The sequence below is a fragment of the Ranitomeya variabilis genome, chromosome 1, assembly GCF_051348905.1.
Source record: "Ranitomeya variabilis isolate aRanVar5 chromosome 1, aRanVar5.hap1, whole genome shotgun sequence".
NCBI classification, from domain to species: Eukaryota; Metazoa; Chordata; class Amphibia; order Anura; family Dendrobatidae; genus Ranitomeya; species Ranitomeya variabilis.
The window spans coordinates 506,778,259-506,803,051 of NC_135232.1; the positions used below are offsets into that span (position 1 = coordinate 506,778,259).

The 24,793-nt window shown below is 41.5% G+C and overlaps 2 protein-coding genes across 9 annotated transcripts in view; one reads left to right on the forward strand and one right to left on the reverse strand.

Moving 5' to 3' along the window:
* The window catches only part of EPS15L1 (epidermal growth factor receptor pathway substrate 15 like 1), a 323,253-nt gene that overhangs the window by 225,293 nt on the left and 73,167 nt on the right, over window positions 1–24,793 (reverse strand). For 3 of the 8 annotated variants that reach the window (XM_077252875.1, XM_077252865.1, XM_077252884.1), the window contains 3 exons: window positions 23,455–23,611; window positions 21,536–21,571; window positions 20,221–20,283 (listed from right to left, as the gene is read on the reverse strand). In XM_077252875.1, the coding sequence (XP_077108990.1) occupies window positions 20,221–20,283; window positions 21,536–21,571; window positions 23,455–23,611 (256 nt within the window). The remainder of the gene's footprint in view (window positions 1–20,220; window positions 20,284–21,535; window positions 21,572–23,454; window positions 23,612–24,793) is intronic. The other 5 variants (XM_077252909.1, XM_077252901.1, XM_077252929.1 and 2 more) reach the window with 3 other exon arrangements.
* C1H19orf44 (chromosome 1 C19orf44 homolog) overlaps window positions 1–24,793 on the forward strand; it is a 497,340-nt gene that overhangs the window by 151,867 nt on the left and 320,680 nt on the right. The gene's annotated exons all lie outside the window — the stretch shown is intronic.

Here is a 24,793-nt window from a genome sequence, read left to right on the forward strand (position 1 = left end):
TTATAAGGGTTAAAAGTTGACCAGCAATTTCTCATTTTTACAACACCATTTTTTTTAGGGACCACATCACATTTGAAGTCATTTTGAGGGGTCTATATGATAGAAAATAACCAAGTGTGACACCATTCTAAAAACTGCACCCCTCAAGGTGCTCAAAACCACATTCAAGAAGTTTATTAACCCTTTACGTGCTTCACAGGAACTGAAACAATGTGGAAGGCAAAAATGAACATTTAGCTTTTTTTTGCAAACATTTTACTTCAGAACCATTTTTTTTTATTTATTTTCACAAGTATAAAAACAGAAACTTAACCATAAATGTTGTTGTGCAATTTCTCCTGAATACGCCGATACCCCATATGTGGGGGTAAACCACTGTTTGGGCGCACCGCAGAGCTTGGAAGAGAAGGAGCGCTGTTTGACTTTTTCAATGCAGAATTGGCTGGAATTGAGATCGGATGCCATGTCACGTTTAGAGAGCTCCTGATATGCCTAAACAGTGGAAACCCCCACAAGTGACACCATTTTGGAAACTAGACCCCTTAAGGAACTTATCTAGATGTGTGGTGAGCACTTTGAGCCCCCAAGTGCTTCACAGAAGTTTATAAAGTAGAGCCGTGAAAATAAAAAATCGCATTTGTTTACACAAAAATGATCTTTTCGCCCACAAATTCTTATTTTCACAAGGGTAACAGGAGAAATTAGACCACAAAAGTTGTTGTGCACTTTCTCCTGAATACGTCAATACCCCATATGTGGGGGTAAACCACTGTTTGGGCGCACCGCAGAGCTTGGAAGAAAAGGAGTACCGTTTTACTTTTTCAATGTAGAATTGGCTGGAATTGAGATCAGACACCATGTCGCGTTTGGAGAGCCCCTGATGTGCCTAAACAGTAGAAACCCCCCACAAGTGACACCATTTTGGAAACTAGACCACTTAAGGAACTTATCTAGATGTGTGGTGAGCACTTTAAACCCCCAAGTGCCTCACAGAAATTTATAAAGTAGAGCCGTGAAAATAAAAAATCCTTTTTTTTTCCCTCAAAAATGATTTTTTAGCCTGCAATTTTTTATTTTCTCAAAGGTAACAGGAGAAATTGGACCCCAAAATTTATTGTGCAATTTATGCCGAGTAGGCTGATACCCCATATGTTGGGGTAAATCACTGTTTGGGCGCATGGCAGAGCTCGGAAGGGAAGGAGCGCCGTTTTGGAATGCAGACTTTGATAGAATGGTCTGCGGGCGTTATGTTGCGTTTGCAGAGCCCCCTGATGTACCCAAAAAGTAGAAACCCCCCACAAGTGACCCCATTTTGGAAACTAGAGCCCCCAAGGAACTTATCTAGATGTGTGGTGAGAACTTTGAATGCCCAAGTGCTTCACAGACGTTTATAATGCAGAGTTGTGAAAATAAAAAATATTTTTTTTTTCCACAAAAAAGATTTTTTAGCCCCCAAGTTTTTATTTTCACAAGGGTAACAGGAGAAATTGGACCCCAAAAGTTGTTGTCCAATTAATCCCGAGTACGCTGATGCCCCATATGTGGGGGCAAACCACTGTTTGGGTGCACGGCAGAGCTCGGAAGGGAGGGAGCACAATTTGACTATTTGAGCGCAAATTTGGCTGTGGCGTTTAGAGACCCCCTGATGTACCTAAACAGTGGAAAACCCCCAAATCTAACTCCAACCCTAACCCAAACACACCCCTAAGGCTTCTTTCACACTTCAGTTGTTTGGCGTCAGTCAGCTCCGACATAGTGACGGATCCGTCACAATTGTTGAGAAAACGGTTCTAACGGATCCGTTTTTTTGACGGATCCGTTACTTGGGGGTTGTCTGGGAAAAGTATCTACTTTTTGGAGCATACGCAATTGAAAAAGCGGATTGGGGCGACGGATCCGCCGAAATGACGGTAACGACGGATCCGTTGCCCATAGGCGGCCATTCTATGGAATGACGAACGCGACAGATCCGTCGCGAACCGCCATTTTGGCGCAGACAAAAAACGTTACAATGGCCGTCAATGTCTTGATGACGTCCGCCAAATCTCGACGGATCCGTCGCATGGCGGATGGAACAGACGACCATCCGCCACAATCCGTCGCTAATGAATGTCTATGGGAAAATAGCGGATCCGTCAAAAAAAAAAAAATGGCGGATCCGCTACTTGACGAAAATGGCGGTTTCAGACTGACGCCAAAAGACTGAAGTGTGAAAGAGGCCTAACCCTAATGCCAACCCGATCCATAATCCTAATCACAACCCTAAGGATAATCGCAACCCTAACCCCAAAACAACCATAACCCTAATCAGAACCCTAAATCCAACACACCCCTAATCCTAATCTCAACCCTAACCTCAAACCTAACCCTAATCCCAACCCTAACCTTAACCCTAATCCCAAACCTAACCCTAATCCCAAACGTAACCCTAATGCCAACCCTAATCCAAACCCTAAACCCAACTCTAACCCTAACTTTAGCCGCAACCCTAGTCCTAACTTTAGCCCCAACCCTAACCCTAAATTTAGCCTCAGCCCTAACCCTAAATTTAGCCCCAACCCTAACCCTAAATTTAGCCCCAACCCTAACCCTAAATTTAGCCCCAACTGTAACCCTAGCTCTAACCCTAGCCCTAACCCTAGCCCTAACCCTAGCCCTAACCCTAATTTTAGCCCCAACTCCTCTCTCCTGCTGGCCGGCAGATGGCAGCAGAGAGTGGGCGCACTGCGCATGCGCTCGCCATTTTCTTTCCATAGGAAGAAGCCGGTGGGCAGGAGGGGACGCAGGAGGACCCAGGGACACCGGTAAGTATGATAGGGTCCCCGAATCCCCCTATTTCTCTGTCCTCTGATGTGCGATCACATCAGAGGACAGAGAATTACACATCGCTTTTTTTTTTTTTTTGCGGTCGCCGGTAAACAGTTAATTACCGGCGATCGCAAAACAGGGGTCGGTAAAAACTGACCCCGATCATGTTCTTTGGGGTCTCGGCTACCCCCAGCAGCCGAGACCCCAAAGATCTCCCGGGTGCCAGCCGGCGGGCGCACTGCGCATGCGCCCGCCATTTTTTTGCCGGAAGAAGATGGCGGCGCCCATCGGGAGCCACGAGGAGCACCGGGGGAGACAGGTGAGTATCGGGGGGCCATCGGGGGCGATCGGGGACCCCATTTCTCTGTCCTCTGATGTGCCATCACATCGGAGGACAGAGAAATTAAAAGGGAAATCGCGTTTTTTGGGTTTTTTTGCGACCGCCGGTAAACGGTTAATTACCGGCGATCGCAACTCGGGGGTCGGTAAAAAAAACCCGAATCATGTTCTCTGGGGTCTCGGCTACCCCCGGTAACCGAGACCCCAGAGAAAATCTGACTCTGGGGGGCGCTATTCACTTTTTCCACAGCGCCGTTAATTAACGGCGCTGTGGTTTAAGTACCCTTAGCGGCCGCCGTTAAAAGGCGTATCGGCAGTTGTTAAGGGGTTAAACAATAATATTATTTTACAGTTGGCTTTCCAGATATCTATATATCACTAATGTCCTTGTTAATAAAAAAAAAATTCAAGACAAATAATATTAGCGGTTGTTGTCTTTCAACAAACTTGTGACTGACAATCTCAGTTTGGCTGCAGCAATGACATCAAATAGATAACGCTGAAGCCAATAACTGAGCTAAGCAGCACAAGCCATCTACATCAGCAGAGCTAAGTGATTTTCATCAAGTTGACAGCGCTACAACAGAAACCAGCGCATCAAACAGTGCCAAACCCGGGAAGGGTTACTAAATCTCAGTTTGCTTTTTAACTTGTGTTTGAAAGCAGATGTTTGCTGAAAGAGAACAACCCCTTCAATATAAACTTAACCCCTTAATGACCACCATCATATAAATGGTTAACAGAGTGTGGGGGCTTCCTCTTTAACCCGATCGGCACCATGAGATCATGATTGTGTGGTCCTGAAGTTTGCCATGGCAATTCACGGGCAAATAATGGCCTTAAGAGTCTGCCGGCTACAGCGGCCTGTTCAGAAGTTAGTGACATTTAGGTGGTAAAAATACTTTTTTTCATTGCTGTCATGTCACTTTGTATTCATTTCTGAACAATACCTGAAGGGTGCACCGGAGCACTGTGAGCTAGCAGGGATCTCACCGAATCTCACCGCAGCTCAGCCCGGCTGGGAACAGAGCCTCAGTAACTGGAGGTAACCTCTGTGACGTCACCGCCGGTCACTGATGCTGCACTTGCAGCCGCTCATTCACCAGTGTTTCTCAGTCTGTACAGTAACATCTTGGCACCGTCCAGGTTTAAAAACTAATTATACCCCAGACATGGATTACGGAGTGGGACAGAACAACGGAGAGGTGAGGGATATTTGTTGTTTTTTATTTTTGGTTTATTACAGGAGATGAGGGCTTTGGTGGAATAGGCGTTTGGTGAGTATAATTGTGTTTGTTATTTTAAAACCCTTAAGCCCCGAGGGTGGTTTGCACGTTAATGACTGGGCCAATTTTTACAATTCTGACCACTGTCCCTTTATGAGGTTATAACTCTGGAACGCTTCAACGGATCTTGGCGATTCTGACATTGTTTTCTCGTGACATATTGTACTTCATGCATGTAGAGTAGCTGCGGAGACACCATCACGTTTACTAGGCACTGCTCCTAATAGCCAGTTTCCTACTCCACACTGATGAGGGGCAAAAACCCCGAAACAGCTGTCTGTGGATGGATACCATGTTTGGCATAGGTGGTTTTCCTTTATTGGATGTTTTCCTTTATCGGATGCTGCCCTTCCCGTGGTTGTTCCTCCCCGGGGAAAGGCCTGGCTATTCACTGCTTGCGTTGAGAAACACGTGATGGTGTCTCCGCAGCTACTCTACATGCATTTGCATATTGGGGCAGTGTTCTGGATCACTGCGTTGAGAAATACGTGATGGTGTCTCCGCGGTGTTGGATGTTTTGGTCTCCACAAGGTCAATCATCTGTACTTTCATATTGTACTTCATGATAGTGGTAAAATTTATTCGATGTAACTTGCGTTTATTTGTGAAAAAAATGGAAATTTGGCAAAAATTTTGAAAATTTGAATTTTTATGCCCTTAAATCACAGAGATATGTCATGCAAAATACTTATTAAGTAACATTTCCCACATGTCTACTTTACATCAGCACAATTTTGGAACCAAAATTTTTTTTTGTTAGGGAGTTATAAGGGTTAAAAGTTGACCAGCAATTTCTCATTTTTACAACACCATTTTTTTTTTAGGGACCACATCTCATTTGAAGTCATTTTGAGGCGTCTATATGATAGAAAATAACTAAGTGTGACACCATTCTAAAAACTGCACCCCTCAAGGGCTCAAAACTACATTCAAGAAGTTTATTAACCCTTCAGGGGTATCAGAGGAATTTTTGGAATGTTTAAATAAAAATGAACATTTATCTTTTTGTCACACAAAATTTATTTCAGCTCCAATTTGTTTTATTTTACCAAGGGTAACAGGAGAAAATGGACCCCAAAAGTTGTTGTACAATTTGCCCTGAGTATGCTGATACCCCATATGTGGGGGTAACCACTGTGTGGGCGCATGGCATAGCTCAGAAGGAAAGGAGCACCATTTTACTTTTCAATGCAAAATTGACTGGAATAGAGATGGGACGCCATGTTGCGTTTGGAGAGCCCCTGATGTGCCTAAACATTGAAACCCCCCACAAGTGACACCATTTTGGAAAGTAGACCCCCTAAGGAACTTATCTAGATGTGTGATGAGCACTTTGACCCACCAAGTGCTTCACAGAAGTTTATAATGCAGAGTTGAAAAAATAAAAATCATATTTTTTCACAAAAATGATCTTTTCGCCCCCAATTTTTTATTTTCCCAAGGGTAAGAGAAGAAATTGGACCCCAAAAGTTGTTGTGCAATTTGTCCTGAGTACGCTGATACCCAATATGTGGGGGTAAACGACTGTTTGGGCGCATGTCAGAGCTCGGAAGGGAAGGAGCGCTGTTTGACTTTTCAATGCAAAATTGACTGGAATTGAGATGGGACACCATGTCGCGTTTGGAGCGCCCCTGATGTGCCTAAACATTAAAACCCCCCACAAGTGACACCATTTTGGAAAGTAGACCCCCTAAGGAACTTATCTAGATGTGTTTTGAGAGCTTTGAACCCCCAAGTGTTTCACTACAGTTTATAACGCAGAGCCGTGAAAGTAAAAATTATTTTTTTTTTCCACAGAAATAATTTAATAGCCCCCAGTTTTGTATTTTCCCAAGGGTAACAGGAGAACTTGAACCCCAAAAGTTGTTGTCCAATTTGTCCTGAGTATGCCGATACTCCATATGTGGGGGGGGGGGGGAACCACTGTTTGGGCGCATGGCAGAGCTCGGAAGGGAAGGAGCGCCAATTGGAATGCAGACTTAGATGGATTGGTCTGCAGGCGTCACGTTGCATTTGTAGAGCCCCTGATGTACCCAAACAGTAGAAACCCCCCACACGTGACCCCATATTGGAAACTAGACCTCCCAAGGAATTTATCTAGATGTGTTGTGAGAACTGTGAACCCCCAAGTGTTTCACTACAGTTTACAACGCAGAGCCGTGAAAATAAAAAATATTTTTTTTCCCACAAAAATGATTTTTAGCCCCCCAAATTTTTATTTTCCCAAGGATAACATGAGAACTTGGACCTCAAAAGTTTTTGTCCAATTTGTCCCGAGTACGCTGATACCCCATAAGTTGGGGTAAACCCCTGTTTGGGCGCACGGGAGAGCTCGGAAGGGAAGGAGCACTGTTTTACTTTTTCAACGCAGAATTGGCTGGAATTGAGATCGGACGCCATGTCGCGTTTGGAGAGCCCCTGATGTGCCTGAATAGTGGAAACTCCCCAATTCTACCTGAAACCCTAATCCAAACACACCCCTAACCCTAATCCCAACGGTAACCCTAACCACACCCCTAACTCTAATCCCAACCCTAATCCCAACCGTAAATGTAATCCAAACCCTAAACCTAACTTTAGCCCCAACCCTAACTTTAGCCCCAACCCTAACCCAAGCTTTAGCTCCAACCCTAGCCTCAACCCTAACCCTAACCCTAGCCCTAACCCTAATGGGAAAATGGAAATAAATACATTTTTTTAATGTTATTATTTTTCCCTAACTAAGGAGGTGATGAAGGGGGGTTTGATTTACTTTTATAGCGTTTTTTATATCAGATTTTTATGATTGGCAGCTGTCACACACTAAAAGACGCTTTTTATAGCAAAAAAGTTTTTGCGTCTCCACATTTTGAGACCTATAATTTTTCCGTATTTTGGTCCACAGAGTCATGTGAGGTCTCGTTTTTTGCGGGACGAGTTGACGTTTTTATTGGTAACATTTTCGGGCACATGACATTTTTTGATCGCTTTTTATTCCAATTTTTGTGAGACAGAATGACCAAAAACCAGCTATTCATGAATTTCTTTTGGGGGAGGCGTTTATACCGTTCCACGTTTGGTAAAATTGATAAAGCAGTTTTATTCGTCGGGTCAGTACGATTACAGCGATACTTCATTTATATCATTTTTTATGTTTTGGCGCTTTTATACGATAAAAGCTATTTTATAGAAAAAAATAATTATTTTGGCATTGCTTTATTCTGAGGACTATACATTTTTTATTTTTTTGCTTATGATGCTGTATGGCGGCTCGTTTTTTGCGGGACAAGATGACGTTTTCAGCGGTACCAGGGTTATTTATATCCATCTTTTTGATCGCGTGTTATTCCACTTTTTGTTCAGCGGTATGGTAATAAAGCGTCGTTTTTTGCCTCGTTTTTTTTTTTTTTCCTCACGGTGTTTACTGAAGGGGTTAACTAGTGATATAGTTTTATAGGTTGGGTCGTTACGGACGCGGCGCTACTAAATATGTGTACTTTTATTGTTTTTTTTTTATTTAGATAAAGAAATGTATTTATGGGAATAATATATTTTTTTTCTTTATTTAGGAATTTATTTATTTTTTTACACATGTGGAATTTTTTTTTTTACTTTGTCCCAGGGGGTGACATCACAGATCACTGATCTGACAGTTTGCATAGCACTCTGTCAGATCAGCGATCTGACTTAGAGCGCTGCAGGCTTACCAGCGCCTGCTCTGGACCCGGAAGATATCCCTGCAGGACCCGGATGCAGCCCCACAGCCATTTTGGATACGGGGCCTGCAGGGATAGGAGGTAAGAGACGCTCGGAGCAACGTGATCACATCGCGTTGCTCCGGGGGTTGCAGGGAAGCCCGCAGGGAGCCCCCTCCCTGCGCGATGCTTCCCTATACCGCCGGAACATAATGTGCCGGGGGCGGTCCGTGACCGCTCCTGGCACATAGTGCCGGATGTCAGCTGCGATAGTCAGCTGACACCCGGCCGCGATCGGCCGCGCTCCCCCCGTGAGCGCGGCTGATCGCTATGACGTACTATCCCGTCGGTGGGAATTAAGGCCCACCCCACCTCGACGGGATAGTACGTCATATGGGATTAAGGGGTTAAATAAAAAAGTAAAACGGTGTGTAGTCTTATTTCTAATAAAGGACTTTATTCTGGCTGTGTCTTTATTTACAACTCAACTATAGTATTAGTAATGGATAGGTGTCTTATAGATGCTTCTCCATTACTAAGCTTCTTCTCCTCCCCCGGAAGAAGGCTGTAGCGCCGAAACGCGCGTTGGGGACGGTGGGCATCACAGGGCTCCAGGCACTCTCAGGTAATTATCAGGATCGTATGATCGGATCCAGACATTTCTTGTTTGATTGTCTCTATATGTGGTACACAGCCCTTTTGGAGTTTGCTTTGCTCTGGTATATACTTTCCTATTTCAGATCTTATATCACTACTACTATTGGGTATATATAAACTACTGAGCAATTTACTTAATCTTTAATTTCTACACACCTGTTGGTGCCTGGTGCTTATTGTGATCCCACTCAGTTTTGGCTTACCTCTGTCACATCCTTGTATTTTATGTAATTGTTTACAATAAAGCTTTGATATCTTTCTACCTATTGATTCTTGGTGGTGCTTGTTCTCTATATGATATTTAATTAGCACTGAATCCATCCTTTCTATTCCACACATTTATTTTGTTTTTTTGTGGATATAGGCCTTGTGTGTATAGGCTGAGCATAGAGATGAAGCAGCATTGTCATGCCATAGAAACTATCAGCGCTGCACTGACAGAGAGACTTGCTGATCATGCACTGTGCATGAACAACAAGTTTCCTAGCTTTGGTGACCCGGATGTCGTCATGACAACATCTGGTCACCATGACAACGATCGGAACCCGTGTCACACTGCGGGGTCTACAATCCAAAGGCAGAGAGGCCGTTAACCCTCTGACAGCTTAAGGAATGATGCGATCATGTTCGATCGCAGCATTTCGGGAGTTAAGGTGCCAGGAGCAGTCTATGACCCCTCCCGGCACCTGGTGCTAGCTGTCAGAATCAGCTGACACCCGGCGGTGATCTCCCGCGCATAGCCTGTGTGCGCAAGTGATCGCGATGACGTAATATTCCGTCCATGGTCAAATAGACGGAATATTATGTCCAATGTCAGAAAGGGATAATCATTCAAAGTTTGAAAATTGCTAATTTGTTTACATTTTTGTCACATTTCTGATGTTCTTTTATAAATAAAAACAAAACATATCGACCTAAATTTACCATTATCATAAATAACAATGTGCCACGAAAAAACAATCTCAAAATCATTGGGACATGTTAAAGCATTCCAGAGTTATTACCACATACATAAAGGGACACTGGTCAGATTTCAAAAATTTGGCCCGGTCACTAAGGGGTTAAAGAGGCTTTCCACTACATTTATACAGATGGCTAATCCTTAGGATAGGTCTGTAATAGAAGATCGATGAGGGTGTTTGGTAGCTGCTGATGGGTACTGTAGATCAGCTCCTATTCTCAAAAGAAGATGATATGCATTCCCTGGCAGGGGCCAATATACAGTGTACTGAGTTATGCGGTTCCACCCTGTATACGGTTTACATATAGCTGCCGCAGGAGGTAATAACTGTCTGGTGGGGGGTGCCAGATGTACAGGTATAAAATCCACACTAAAATTGAGGAGCAGTCCTAGGGATATGCTATAACACACACACTCTTCATCACAATTCTTTCAAAATCTTTCTTAACACAAAAACCATTTCCAAAATTTTGACAAAATTGTGTTTAATAAAACACTTTTATCCCATAACACGAAAGTAAGGTTAGTAAGAAAGTATGGTTAGCTTATTACAAAGTGTCCAGCTTCACTCAAATTATTTGATGCAAAAATGAATACACCCCACATCAAAAACTACTACATCCAGTATTTTTTATGACCTCCATGATTTTTAAGGGCAGCACCAAGTGTTCTAGGGATGGAATGAGCAAGTTAGTGACATGTAGCATCATCTGTGTGCTATGGATCATTGTCATGTTGTAAAAATGCATGTCTACCAAGAGCACAGAGTGATGGTAGTAGCTTCTCATTCAATATAGAACAGTATGTCAGTGAATTCATGATACCATCAATGAAATGGAGCTCCCTAACACCAGGAGCACTCATGCAGCCCCACTTAAGGACACTGCCACCATGTTTCACTGTAGGCACCGTTAATTTAGAAAAATGCATGGTGCCTACAGAGAAGTAAGTTGGGGACAGTGTCCTTATCTGGGGCTGCACAAGTGCTCCTGGTGTTGGGAGCCACTACCATGATTCACTGTAGACACCATGCATTTTTCTTTGCACTCCTCACCTTTGTGATGTCATACAGATATGAAGCAATCAGTTAAAAAAACATTTATCTTTGTCTTATCACTCCAAAGTATAGAATTACAGTATTCAATTCCCGCTGGTCCCTAGAGTATTCTATTCTTTGTTTTTCATTATTTTTTTAAATCTGCCATACAGTGGCAGATACATTAGATTTTTTTTTTACTTAGTCCTAGTTTTTATGACCGTTACAAAGGAATATGACTCCAAGTGTAAAAATGCAGAGCAGGCTAAAGACGCCACCAGAGAATCCTGTGAGCTGTGTCCTCTTGGTGAAGAGCATAAAAATTAAAAGTAAATAATACCATATCTCTAGAGTCATATAGTGGATTAAAAAAAAAAACAAAGAATGGAATACCAGGAGGCAGTGGGAATAAAATAGAAGCAACAATGTGAAAACTTTGTTCTTTTTAATACAAAAGCCTATTTGTATTTTATGCTGTCCATGGTGAGGGTAGAAAAATTATTTTAAAAGTTATCTTTAACATATTTCTGCATGGGTTAAAACATAACCAACAAGCTACAATACTAAGATATACACAAACACAAAGATGTACACAAGCTAAACACTAAGGAAAACTAAATCATATTCATAGTGATTATTTCTACATAGGTCATATAGTTGTGTGAAAAAGTGTTTGCCCCCTTCTCGATTTCCTATTCTTTTGCATGTTTGTCACACTTAAATATTTGTCACACAAAATCTTAGCTTTGTTTTTCTTAAGCCATCCAGATGTGGCTGGTGTGTTTTGGATCATTATCCTGCTGCATAACCCAAGTACGCTTCAGCTTGAGGTCACGAACAGATGGCCGGACATTCGCCTTCAGGATTTATGGGCAGATAGCAGAATTCATAGTTCCATTTACCACAGCAAGTCTCCCAGGTCCTGAAACAGCAAAACAGCCCCAGACCATCACAATATTACCAGCATATTTTACTGTTGGTATGATGTTCCTTTTTTTGAACAGCTATGTTTCTTCTACGCCAGATGTAATTGGACATACACCTTCGAAAAAGTTCAACTTTTGTCTTGTCAGTCCACAGAGTATTCTCCCAAAAGTCTTGGGAAACAACAAGATGTTTTCTGGTAAAACTGAGACACAAGCCTTTATGTTATTAAAGCTCAGCAGTGTTTTTCGTCTTGGATCTCTGCCATGCATGCCATTTTTGCAAAGTCTCTTTCTCAGGCTACTTTCACACTAGCGTTGTGCACTGCACGTCGCTACGCGACGTTGCAGCACACCGACGCATAGTGTGGAAGCGCTGCACAACGGGGGCAGCGGATGCTGTTTTACATCGCATCCGCTGCCCCATTGTGATGTGCGGGGAGGCGGGGGCGGAGTTCCGGCCGCGCATGCGGTCGGAAAATACGCTATCGACGCACAAAAAAACGTTACATGCAACTTTTTTTGTGCCGACGGTCCGACGCAACGTCGCACGACGGTTGCGACGTGTGGCAATGCGTCGCTAATTCAAGTCTATGGAGAAAAAACGCATCCTGCAAGCAATTTTGCAGGATGCGTTTTTTCTACAGAACGACGCATAGCGACGTGCAGTGCACGACGCTAATGTGAAAGTAGCCTTACTGTGGAGTCAAGAACACGGACCTTAACTGAAGCAAGTGAGGCCTGTAGTTGTTTGGATGTTCTTGTGGGGTCTTTTGTGACCTCATGGATGAGTCGTGGCTGCGCTTTTGGGCTAACTTTGGTCGGATGCCCACTCCTGGGAAGCTTCACCACTGTTCAATATATTAGCTATTTGTGGATAATGACTCTCACTGTGGTTTGCTGGAATCCCAAAGCTTTAGAAAATAGTTTTATAACATTTTCCAGACTGATAGATCTCAATTACTTTGTTTCTTATTAGTTCCACAAGTTCTTTGGATAGCGGCATGATGTCTAGCTTTTGAGAATGTCTAGCTTTTGAGAACCTTTTGGTCTAATTCACTTTGTCAGGCAGGTGCTATTTAAGTTACGGTATTTTTTGATTGAGAAGGGTGTGACAGTAATCAGACCTGGGTGTGGCTAGGAAATTTGAACTCAGCTTCCCAAAGATGTAATAAACCTAGGGTAATTTATGTTTTAAAGGGGGCAATCACCTTTCACAGAGGACCCTGTAGGTTTGGATTTCTTTTTCCCTTAATAATAAAGACCTTCATAAGGTTTGGTGATCTGAAACATTTAGGTGTGACAAACATGCAAAAGAATAAGAAATCAGGAAGGGGCAAACACAACTGTAATTGGCCAATAAAGCAAAAGCAATGTCACAAAATCAAAGCAAAGAATATATAAAAATCCAGTCAAAATAGGGTATTACTTCATTCTAAATTGAAAAACTGAAGTGTTTGGTTATTGAAGTATCAGATTAAGACTAGGAATCTTCCAACAATTTTGTTTAGCTAAAATTGAGTTTACGGATTTGTATGTGAACTGAGGATGCTTAATTGTATAAGCTGCTTTAAAGAGAATCTACTAATAGAAAGTGACCTATCGTTTATATTAGGTTTTTGTGTTTAATTTTTGTTTCCTTTTATAATATTGACAATGTTTTGGCTTTTTTTGTCATATCACTATTCTTATTAAAAAACAAAATTTGCAAAATGAAAGAACAGCAGCAAAATCTAAATCAAATTAATAATTGGTGTGACCACATTTTGCCTTCAAACAGCACCAAAAGTACGCAATTTTTTAACCCATTTACAACCCTCTTTGATGTGGGCTCCAGCACGCCAGAAGCGGGCCACTAACTTCGCCCCATCACTAACTCAGTCCACTGGCGCTCCGGTCACATGATTGCAGGTCGCCGATGGGTTGGCATGATATCCACGGGTCTGCAGGAGACCCCGTGCTTCTCATTGCCGATTTGCTATGAGCGCCGCCCAGTGGCCGGAATTCCTAGCAGATGATCATTTCTGCTACACATAGCAGGACTGAATGGAATTAAGCATAATGTGTCTTTTATCTGCTTCACTAAATATCCTTGGCTAACCACTGCGTTTACAGTCCTCAAAGATACCCATATCCTTAATGCTGAGAACCACAGACACTTATCCATCATGTATTACGATCAGGGAGGCATCTGATTAGCCTTAAAGTGAAGGTGCCGCAATTTTGTTTTTGTATTAAAAATTATTTAGTAACATGGGGGAGGGGACAGTCTCTCTGTGCTGCTCCCGCCCTGCCTCTCACTGCAGCCACTGATCAAGGACATCAGACCCTGGTGTATCTATTACTATACTGTGTGATACTGACTGCTGAGTTGTGTATGTAATCCTCTGCTGTGTGATACTGTCTGCAGACCCATGCATTTAATCCTATCCTGTGTGATACTGACTGCCGGCCTGTGTATCTAATGCTCTCCTGTGTGATACTGACTGCTGAGCCGTGTATCTAATCCTCTCCTGTGTGATACTGACTTCTGAGCCGTGTATCTAATCCTATCCCGTGTGATACTGACTGCTGAGCCGTGTATCTAATCCTCTCCTGTGTGATACTGACTTCTGAGCCGTGTATCTAATCCTATCCCGTGTGATACTGACTGCTGAGCCGTGTATCTAATCCTCTCCTGTGTGATACTGACTGCTGAGTGTGTATCTAATTCTCTCCTGTGTGATACTGATTGCTGAGCTGTGTATTTAATACTATACTGTGTGATACTGTGCTGAGCTGTGTATCTAATCCTATCCTGTGTGATACTGTGCTGAGCTGTGTATCTAATCCTATTCTGTGTGATACTGACTGCTCAGCTGTGTATCTAATCCTATACTGTGTGAAACCGACTGCTGACCCGTGTATCTATTCCTATCCTGTGTGATACTGTCTATTGAGCCGTGTATCTAATCCTCTCCTATGCACTCCTCTCCCCCCTGATTGTCTTTTCCCATTGCACACACAGCTCAGTGCGTGCGATAACAGGAGCTGTGGGGGTCATGCTGTATTATGGCATTATGTGTGATCTATGTGACTATTATATGTGATCAATATGGCGGTATTATGCTTGATCAGTATTGTGGAATGATGTAAAAGCTATACGACGGTATTATATGAGAACTATATTGTGGGATTATGTGTGATATATGTGGCAGTATTATGTGAAAATTATATGGTGGTATTGTGTGAGACGTATGTGGCGGTATTATGTGAGATGTATGTGGTGGTATTATGTGTGATATATATGACAGTATTATGTGAGATGTATGAGGAGGCATTATGTGTGATCTATATGGAGGTATTATGTGTGATATATATGGTTGCACTGTGTGATCTATATGGTGGCACTGTGTGATCTATATGGCGGCATTATGTGAGAACACTATGGCGGTATAATGTGAGAACACTATGGCAGTATTATCTTCAAAAAGGAGACCCATTCTAGGGTGGTTCTGGCTGAGCACCTGCACACGGGTCTGCTGTAATAGAGGGGGCAGCATGACCTCCAGTTAGGTGCAGTCAGGGGAAGGCTGGTGAGGCAGCTGAAGAGAGGGGTCTCATTTTTATCGTTACTATATGGCTACATTTCCTTCCCAGCGTCACCCCGTACTGCGCTTGTCGCCTCGCTTTCACACGTCGCCAGGACAGGATGGAGAAGACAGAAGCTGAGGAGGGGAATGGGGTCTTTGCATGCAAAGTCTGGATCAGAACAGGCCATCAATCCACAGAAATGTTTCCTGGATTTCTGTCGAGCAGACAAGCAGACGGCCCATCCATGTGTATAAAAGACAGCGCTCTATGTACAATCCCTGGCTGCTCCGCGCACTGAACAGGGTGCTCCCCATAGACCAGCACACTACTCTCCTGAAATACTCTGTGCTGCTGTCACCCTGCTCCCTCCACCATATATCTCCCAGAATCCTTGCTACCTGCCATCCTCGGTGACTGTCTACTTGTCAGTATAACTTTGCAATCACCAACAAAATGGCTGCTCACTGGGTTCCTGAATATCATCCTCTCTTATCCCTTAGCAAACACCCAGAAGGGGAGGTGAGGAATGATATCACACACGTTAGCAGACTCCGCCCATATTTACTGCATTGCAGTAATGTGAGCTAATTGTACACTAGGTTTTTGTCAAATTTCAGCAGCTGCTCCACCTAGTGTTTAAAAGTGGAAATGCCAAACCTTTTCAAATTATTTTTCATATTTTACTAAATTATAAACAAATGATAATATTTTTTAAGAAAATGTAAACATTAATTCTTTACATTTTTTCAATTGCTGGGAAAAAACATTTTTTGATCGCACCTTCCCTTTAAATTTATTCTACAGCAGTATAATGACCCCAAGCATAACAGAGAGTGTCATTAACCTTCAGTTAGTCGCACCAAAATACTTGCACTATTTGCCTCGTGGGGTACATGGGACCGCAGTTTTCATATGAAAAAAATAAACAGCATATATTAAAGAAGAATTTTACTTTAACTTAAGGTACAACAGCTTTGCTAAATGATAAAATATTTAAGAATCAAGAACATTTAAACATGTACTTATGTACTATGAAAAAACAAGTTAGGCTACTTTCACACTAGCGTTAACTGCAATCCGCCACAATGCGTCGTTTTGACGAAAAAACGCATCCTGCAAAAGTGCTTGCAGGATGCGTTTTTTTCCCCATAGACTAACATTAAGCGACGTATTGCGACGGATTGACACACGTCGCAACCGTCGTGCGACGGTTGCGCCGTGTTGTGGCGGACCGTCGGGACCAAAAAACGCTACATGTAACGTTTTTTGCTCACGACGGTCCGCTTTTTCCGACCGCGCATGCGCGGCCGGAACTCCGCCCCCACCTCCCCGCACTTCCCCGCACCTCACAATGGGGCAGCGGATGCGCTGGAAAAATGCATCCGCTGCCCCCGTTGTGCAGTGGAGACAACGCTAGCGTCGGTGACCTCGGCCTGACGCACTGCGACGGGCCAAGCCCGACGCTAGTGTGAAAGTAGCCTTAACTATTTGGCACAAGAATCACATATCTTTTTATGTCGCTCATTGCACATTCTTTTTTTTTTTTTGCAATTAACACATTTGGTTTTGGTTTTTCAGTCCCTAGATCTCACACACAAATGACAATGACCTTTGATGAGGATGTGGGCTACTTTCAAAACAGGAAAAATAACCAAAACATTACTACAATAATAGTCATGTGAGGTCCGATGAACCCCAAGCACTTGCTGTGGCAAGACACATATCACGATGCACTGAGGAGGGAAGGGCTAGGAAGCTACCGAAACAAACGGTTACCTAACTTCCATACTTGCGAAAATGTAAGGAAAACAAACTTGCTTTGGATCCAATGGACACTACGTGACTAATTAAAGGTTAAGAGCCATCTTCAGTATAAAGACAAGGAGTCATGGAAATTATGCCATGGCCCCCACAAAGCCCTAATCTCGACACCAAGTCTGTCTGGGATCATAAAAAGATACCGAAGAATTTCCACAAGTCTACATCCAAAATAGATCTGCAGTTAGCCCCACAAAATGTTTGGAACAATCCCCCTGCCAAAATCCTTCAAAAATCGTATGCAAGTGTACCTAAAAGAATTGATGTTTTAACGCTCTCTTGAAGGCAAAGGGCGGTCACACCAAATATTCATTTGTTTTAGCTTTCTTTCTGTTCATTCACTTTGCATTTTGTTAATTGATAAAGATAAACTTTTAACACTTCTACTTTTGGAAGTATTCTTACTTTGCAGCAGTTTTCCCACACCTACCTAAAACTTTTCCACAGTATTTTATAAAACGGTGATGACATCCATAATAGTGTAAAAGAAAATTGGATACACGCTATCATAAGACAAATCTCTAGTGATGAGTGAACGTGCTCGGACAAGATGTTATTTGAGCATGATCGAATGCTATCCAAGTGTCTTCGGTGTGCTGGAATAGTATGTTCGAGTCCCTGCGGCTGCATGTCTCACTAATGTTTGACAGTCTAACAAACAGGCAATCCCTGCATGTGTTGCGGCTGTCGAACAGCGGTGAGAAATGCAGCTGCAGGGACTCAAAACATATTTTCAGAGCATGCCAAGGATACTTGGATAACACTCGATCATGCTCAAATAACACCTTGTCCGAGCAGGTTCACTCAGCACTACAAATCTCCTATAAATTACTACAAGCTCTTGTCACCAGCTCACTATGCGTGGTTAGTTAATTCTTTATTGTCAGGTTACAATTTAGTACTGCTTTTCCTTAAAGGGGTATTTCCATCTCCAAGATCCTGTACCAGTATGTTTACATTTATTAATAATAATAATAATAGCAAATATCTCCAATTAGAAATGTTCTTCTAGCATAGTTCTTCTGATTTGCTGTGTCTCTTACTCATGTGCATGGTATTGCAGTAGCTTAAGTATACATAGTTACGAACACTAACAACCAACTGTCACTATATGAGTGGTCATAATCATTGATATCTAAGCTACTGCAATAACCTACACATGGTGAAAAGAACATAGCGAATCAGAAGAACTATACTATATTTCTAATTGGAGCCATTTGTAAATATTATTATTACTACACCTAATACTGTACATACTGGGACACGATTGGAGGTGGGAAAAATCTTTGTTCGAAATCCCATTTTTCATTCCACAACGGAGCAATTAACCATATCAAACTAATGACAATATAATATCTGAAGGTAGCAGTAATATCTGTGTACATTTTCGTTGTAGGTGGATTTAGATATAATGGAAACTGTGGTTACACCTGGAGCACAGTATCAATTTGAAAATCTGTATCTCTTTCCCCTGAACTGCCAGGAAAACAAGTTAGGCTACTTTCACACTAGCGTTTTTTGCAGTCAGTCGCAATGCGTCGTTTGGCCGAAAAAACGCATCCTGCAAAGGTGCTTGCAGGATGCGTTTTTTCCCCATAGACTAACATTAAGCGACGTATTGCGACGGATTGACACACGTCGCAACCGTCGTGCGACGGTTGCGCCGTGTTGTGGCGGACCGTCGGCACAAAAAAACGCTACATGTAACGTTTTTTGCCGCCGACGGTCCGCTTTTTCCGACCGCGCATGCGCGGCCGGAACTCTGCCCCCACCTCCCCGCACTTCACAATGGGGTGGCGGATGCGCTGGAAAAATGCATCCGCTGCCCCCGTTGTGCGGCTCAGAGAACGCTAGCGTCGGTAACCTCGGCCCGACGCACTGCGACGGGCCGAGCCCGACGCTAGTGTGAAAGTAGCCTTACTATACTTTTAAAGGTAATGAGTTATAAGAAAACGACTATGGTTTAAATCTGGTCTTTGTGGTAATATTTTTTTCAATCACTATACACAGCTGATGACACAGGAAGTACCATTCGTAATAGAAGTTGTCACATCTCCCTTCACAATGACCTTTCCTTTCATTATTTATTATGCTTGCTTATAAAGCACCATCATTTTCCACAGCACTTTACAGACATTATAGGCACTGTCCCCATTGGGGCTCACAATCTAAATTCCTTATCAGTATATCTTTGGAGAATTGGAGGCAACAGGAGAACCCAGAGGAAGCCCATGCAAACACGGAGAGAACATACAAACTCCTTGCAGATGTTGTCCTTGGTGGGATTTTAACCCAGGTCCCCAGTGCTGCAAGTCTGCAGTGCTAACCACTGAGCCACCGTGCTGCCTTATTATCTGCTTTAATACAAAAGCTATAATCTAATTCTGTTCATTGCTAATGAACGTGTGGACTTCCTGAAAATTTACCCAGTAAGTTTGAATGGTTTAATGACCAATATGAAAACAGCAAGCTTTTATTCCCAAATACTTATCGTGATATAAAAAAAAAAGCCAAAACTTTAAAAAATACTTTTAACATAATAACCTGATTTAAGCAACTTTTTTTTTTTTTTACACATTCCCTTTTAGTTAAACGATCATTGTTTTCACTTTGCATTTCCATAGTAAAAGGAAAAGCCTTTTCTATTCACATTTCCATAGTAAAAGGAAAAGCCTTTTCTATTCACATTTCCATAGTAAAAGGAAAAGCCTTTTCTATTCACATTTCCATAGTAAAAGGAAAAGCCTTTTCTATTCACAAGTAACTAAGTGGTTCATTTATTTAAGTAGTTATTATGCTTACTTATATAGCACCATCTTATTTCACGGCGCTTTACAGATCTGGTTCACAGTGACATATCTTCAGCACGAAAAGTAATGGAATTAAAAGTGCAGAAACGTACACCATGCCATATTATATTTAGTCTCCACATCCTACCCACACTACAACCACTGCTCCCATTATAATCCCTGTGTAACTTGCATTCACAACGGTATTGCCCCGATGGGATGCTATATTGATATACATTATCATGCTTGACAAACTTAAAAATCTGCAAAAAGATGCTTCAGAGTAGGGATAAAAGGTGATCATGCAAAAACACATGGCATGCCAGTAAGGGAGTACTAAGTGAGGGTCTACTCACACGCCGGATTTCTGTTAAGTTTGCCATGTCATTTCCTATGGGGGTCATGTAACCAGACAGGGTCTGGAGAAAAGGGCAGGGAAAAACCACAGATGGAACATAAAGATTACACACAACATTTGATTACTTAAAGGGTTATTCCCGGTTTTAGCAATTTTTGTATAACAAAGATTATACAATTTCCAAATAATCTTTCTGCTTCTGTTTTTTACAGCTTTCAAGAGTTTTGCTTGTACTTGTACAATAGAAAGCTTCATTTATTCACTTCAAGGGGTGCACATCTCTCCATGGCTATGTGATGGGTACACAGGAGTAGAGATGGGCAAACCCGAACTGTAAAATTGGGCTAGGTGGGGGAAGTGCAATATCCATGGCCCCTTACCAGCCTGTGAAAACCAGACCCAGCCATCTGCTTTAGCTAGGCTGGTTATCAAAAATTTAAATAATTTCAAAAAACGGTGTAGGGGTCCCTCTATTCTTGATGACCAGCCTTGCTAAAGCTGACAGCTGAGGGTTGCAGCCCGCTGCAGTCATTTTTGCCTGCCTGGTTATCAAAAATACGGGAACCCATGCAATTTAAAAAATATATATATATATTTATAGTGCAGGCACCGGCTGATGGATACACCCAACAGCGGCATCTGTTCTTGCTGTTATCAGAGACAGCAGGCGTAGGCTGATGGGCGTAGTAGGCCCATCAGCCAACACCTGTAATCAGAGGTAAACTTTTTACCTCCGGTCACAGCTGCGGGCTCACGCTGTCATCTGACAGTGTGGGAACCGCAGCTCTTTGCCTGACGGTATTACTCTTACTGCCGATCAGAGGCAGTATTTGCCGCACTGTCATGCACATGACAGCGTGGCAAACACTGGATGTTTGGGCCCCTCATTCATGTGAATGGGGTTTGGATTCGAGTTCTGACACCCGAACCAAACTTTTTTTTTTAACTGTTTGGCTGAAACCAAACATCCAGGGGTTCGCCCACCATTACACAGGAGTACACTATGTTACAGGGGAGAGCTCTGATACACACAACAGACTTGTATGTACTGGAAGTAATTAATAAAGCGCCTACTGAATGACAGCAAGCATAGATCCTGAAACTGACAAAATACAGAACATACATTGGAAACTGCATAACCTTTAATTAAACAAAAATAACATCTATTCATTGAGACTAGAATACCCCTTTAACCTTGTGCATGAGAAAATAACACTTGCAGATTATGACCATTTTTTACATTTCTCTATGTAGGTGAAAATTATACAGTATCTGCTGTATAATCTAAACATCTAATAAAATATTGTACTTACTCTTAAATGGAAAACACAAGCTGCTTTCACTGCATACTTTAAACAAAATTAAAACAATTATCAAGTAACATACAATTTTAGCCGCCTAACACTAGTTATCTACTTAAAGGGACTAGAAAAGAAAAGAAAAAAGACTATAAAACTTAACACACTACTGTCCATAACACAACCCCTGAATATTCATGTAGAAAACAGCCAAAAGCTGAACACTGAGCTTTAGAATAAGTTGGCACTGCCTGTCCCTTTTCAGCTTGCCATCATGAGCAGCCCTTTATAATATCAGAGTGCAGGATTACAATACAATGTAAAGTTTCTCTTATGTTCTTCACCCTGCTTCTTACCCAATAACTTCTGCATGTCATAAAGCTAATTTATATAAATAACTATACAGTCTTTGAGTGTACTTGTCTGCTGATTTATGATGCTTGAGCCACATGCTGCTTGAACTCGCCGCTAAGCTAGACTGACAGGTCTCTTCCTTTACAAGTATTTAGGGAGAGACCTGTAAATCTAGGTGAGCAGGGTGGAGAGAAGCTCGTGGGGACATATCTCTGGGACTAGTCATCCATGTCAAATCATCCACGGTCAATGTTTTACAATATGGTTTCTCCATAACTCTGAAGCACAGTGTTCCCCAACTCCAATGCTCTAGGTCAACAAACTGAGAATGGTTCCAGGATTTCCTTAGTATAATCTCATCACCAGCACAATTCTAAGGAAATCCTGAAAACATGATCTGTTGGTGGGTCTTGAAGACTGGAGTTGGGGAACACTGTGGTTCAGCGTTTCTGAGAAACCAAATTGTAAAACAGTGACCGTGGATGAATTGACAGAATTGAGATGGATGAATAGTCACAGAGATATGTCCCCCGTGAGCTTCTCTCCGCTCTGCTCACCTAGATTTACAGGTCTCTCCCTAAATACTTGTAAAGAGACCTGTCAGTCTAGCTTATTGGAGAGGAAAGAAGGCAGCAGGGACATTACCTCTGTGTCTAGTCATCCAAGACTTCTCATCCCTGGCTGCAGTTTTAAAACATTCATAGCTGCTAGAGTGGAGCAATTGTCTGATTCATGATGCCTGTGGTTCGGGCAGCATTAATCAGCTGTAAGGTTCCCTTTAAGCTGTGTTATCTTTTGCACAGAGTCGGTAATTTTATCTTGGAAATAATGCTGCTGTAGGCTGTGCTATGTCTTCTGGTTGAACATGAGACACCATGTCGGGCACAGTCATGTGACGGTTCTGTTTCCCTGCATGAATTTTGTATTTCTGTTCCTTTTCCTAACGCAGTTATGAATATTGTCTCAGTTTCCCTATGCAGAGGTGCCTACTGTAAAGCCAATCTCTGGTATTCCAGTTTACACCTGAGATTAGCATTTTAGGCAGGATTTCTGCCAAAGTAAAACATGTAACAACAATTAAAAACTATCACAGGTTAGAAAAACTACATGTTTTAATATAGATTTTGGATTAGTAAAAAAAAAAATAAAAAAAAATAAGGTACTATGTTTTGTTGTAGCAGTGTATATCCAATTATATAATATATTTGCAAAATAATTCTTACATAATATAAGTAGTATAAATATAATTGTAATATAGCAACTAATAAATCATAGTAATTTTACTACTTAATAATTCAATTGTAGCCAAATTTACTAAAAGCCAAAAGCAACTTTACGTAACGTGAAAGAATATATCATTTATCACTAATAGTAAAAGGATTCCTTGGCTTCCACTGAAATCATGTCTAAAGGAAGTAATTCATGTCTTTATTTTATAAGGGCATATTAAAATATATAGACTTATGGCAAAAACGTATGCCACAGGACATAATAAAACTGTGTGTAATTAATAATTTGAGCCAATAAAAAAAAAAAAAACAGGTATCAACAAAGCTATATAGTTCTAAAAGTATGCTTACCTGCATCGCCGTGTTCCTTTCTGCTGGTGGGATCATATCAGGAGTCAAAACTTGTGGCGGATCAATTCCTTTGCTGACTTTCTGTTGAATGAAGTACATTGCGAGGCCAAACTGATCCTTATTTAGCTTCCCCATCTGCCTGGTGTCTGCAAGTGCCCTGTAGAGTATGGCCTGTTAGCTGTTATACACTAATAAATGATTTGAATAAAAAAGCATTCAGGTAGCTATGTAAAATGTTTCAAGTAATAGCATATAAATATTTACCTATTTTATAACATGTATTTAATTATTAAAGAGGATATCCGACATGAAATGCATGTCGTCGATAACAGAGGCTACCTGTCTGTAGTACCAAACCCAAACACCAGTATTATGTATGCACCAGGGAGACCAAACTGGATTATAAAATAATATCTTTATTAATCAATAGTAGCAATACAGAAATTTTTTATTTTTTTTTAAAATAAAACAGACTGTTGTGTGAATCAGGACAGTATGTAAAATAAAAGTAAACCCATAAACACAATTCATATAAGTGCCACCAATGGGCATGTGCAAGGTAATGATTCCCCTTTAAGGAATATAGGCAATTCCCTAAAATTCTTGTGTCATTGTGCCAGAAAAATGTTTTAAAAAATATATATAACAAATATAAAAAATAAAAAATATACAAAAACAATATATAAACAATGTATATAGCAATGGGTGGAGGTCACACAAAAAAGCCGTGCAAAATTGCAGCAAGCAATATAAAAGTGCTTAAGTGTGGAAATAGATTCAGGGAGGAATCCTCACATGTGCATAGGGAAATCCCTGAGAGCTGTGCAAAGCTGCAGAATCACAAAGTGCAATGTGCTGAAAAAGTGACTCAGGGAAAAAAAATAAAAAATAAATAAATATATATATATATACATACATACATATATATATATGCGTTTCAGAAATCACTTCCTTCGTCAGGAAGTGCTCTAATAGTATCTTCCCCAGATTTTTTTTTTTTTCCCTGAGTCACTTTTTCAGCACATTGCACTTTGTGATTCTGCAGCTTTGCACAGCTCTCAGGGATTTCCCTATGCACATGTGAGGATTCCTCCCTGAATCTATTTCCACACTTAGCACTTTATATTACTTTCTGCAATTTTGCACGGCTTTTTTGTGTGACCTCCACCCATTGCTATATACATTGTTTATATATTGTTTTTGTATATTTTTTATATTTGTTATATATATTTTTTAAACATTTTTCTGGCACAATGACAAGAATTTCAGGGAATTGCCTACATTCCTTAAAGGGGAATCATTACCTTGCACATGCCCATTGGTGGCACTTATATGAATT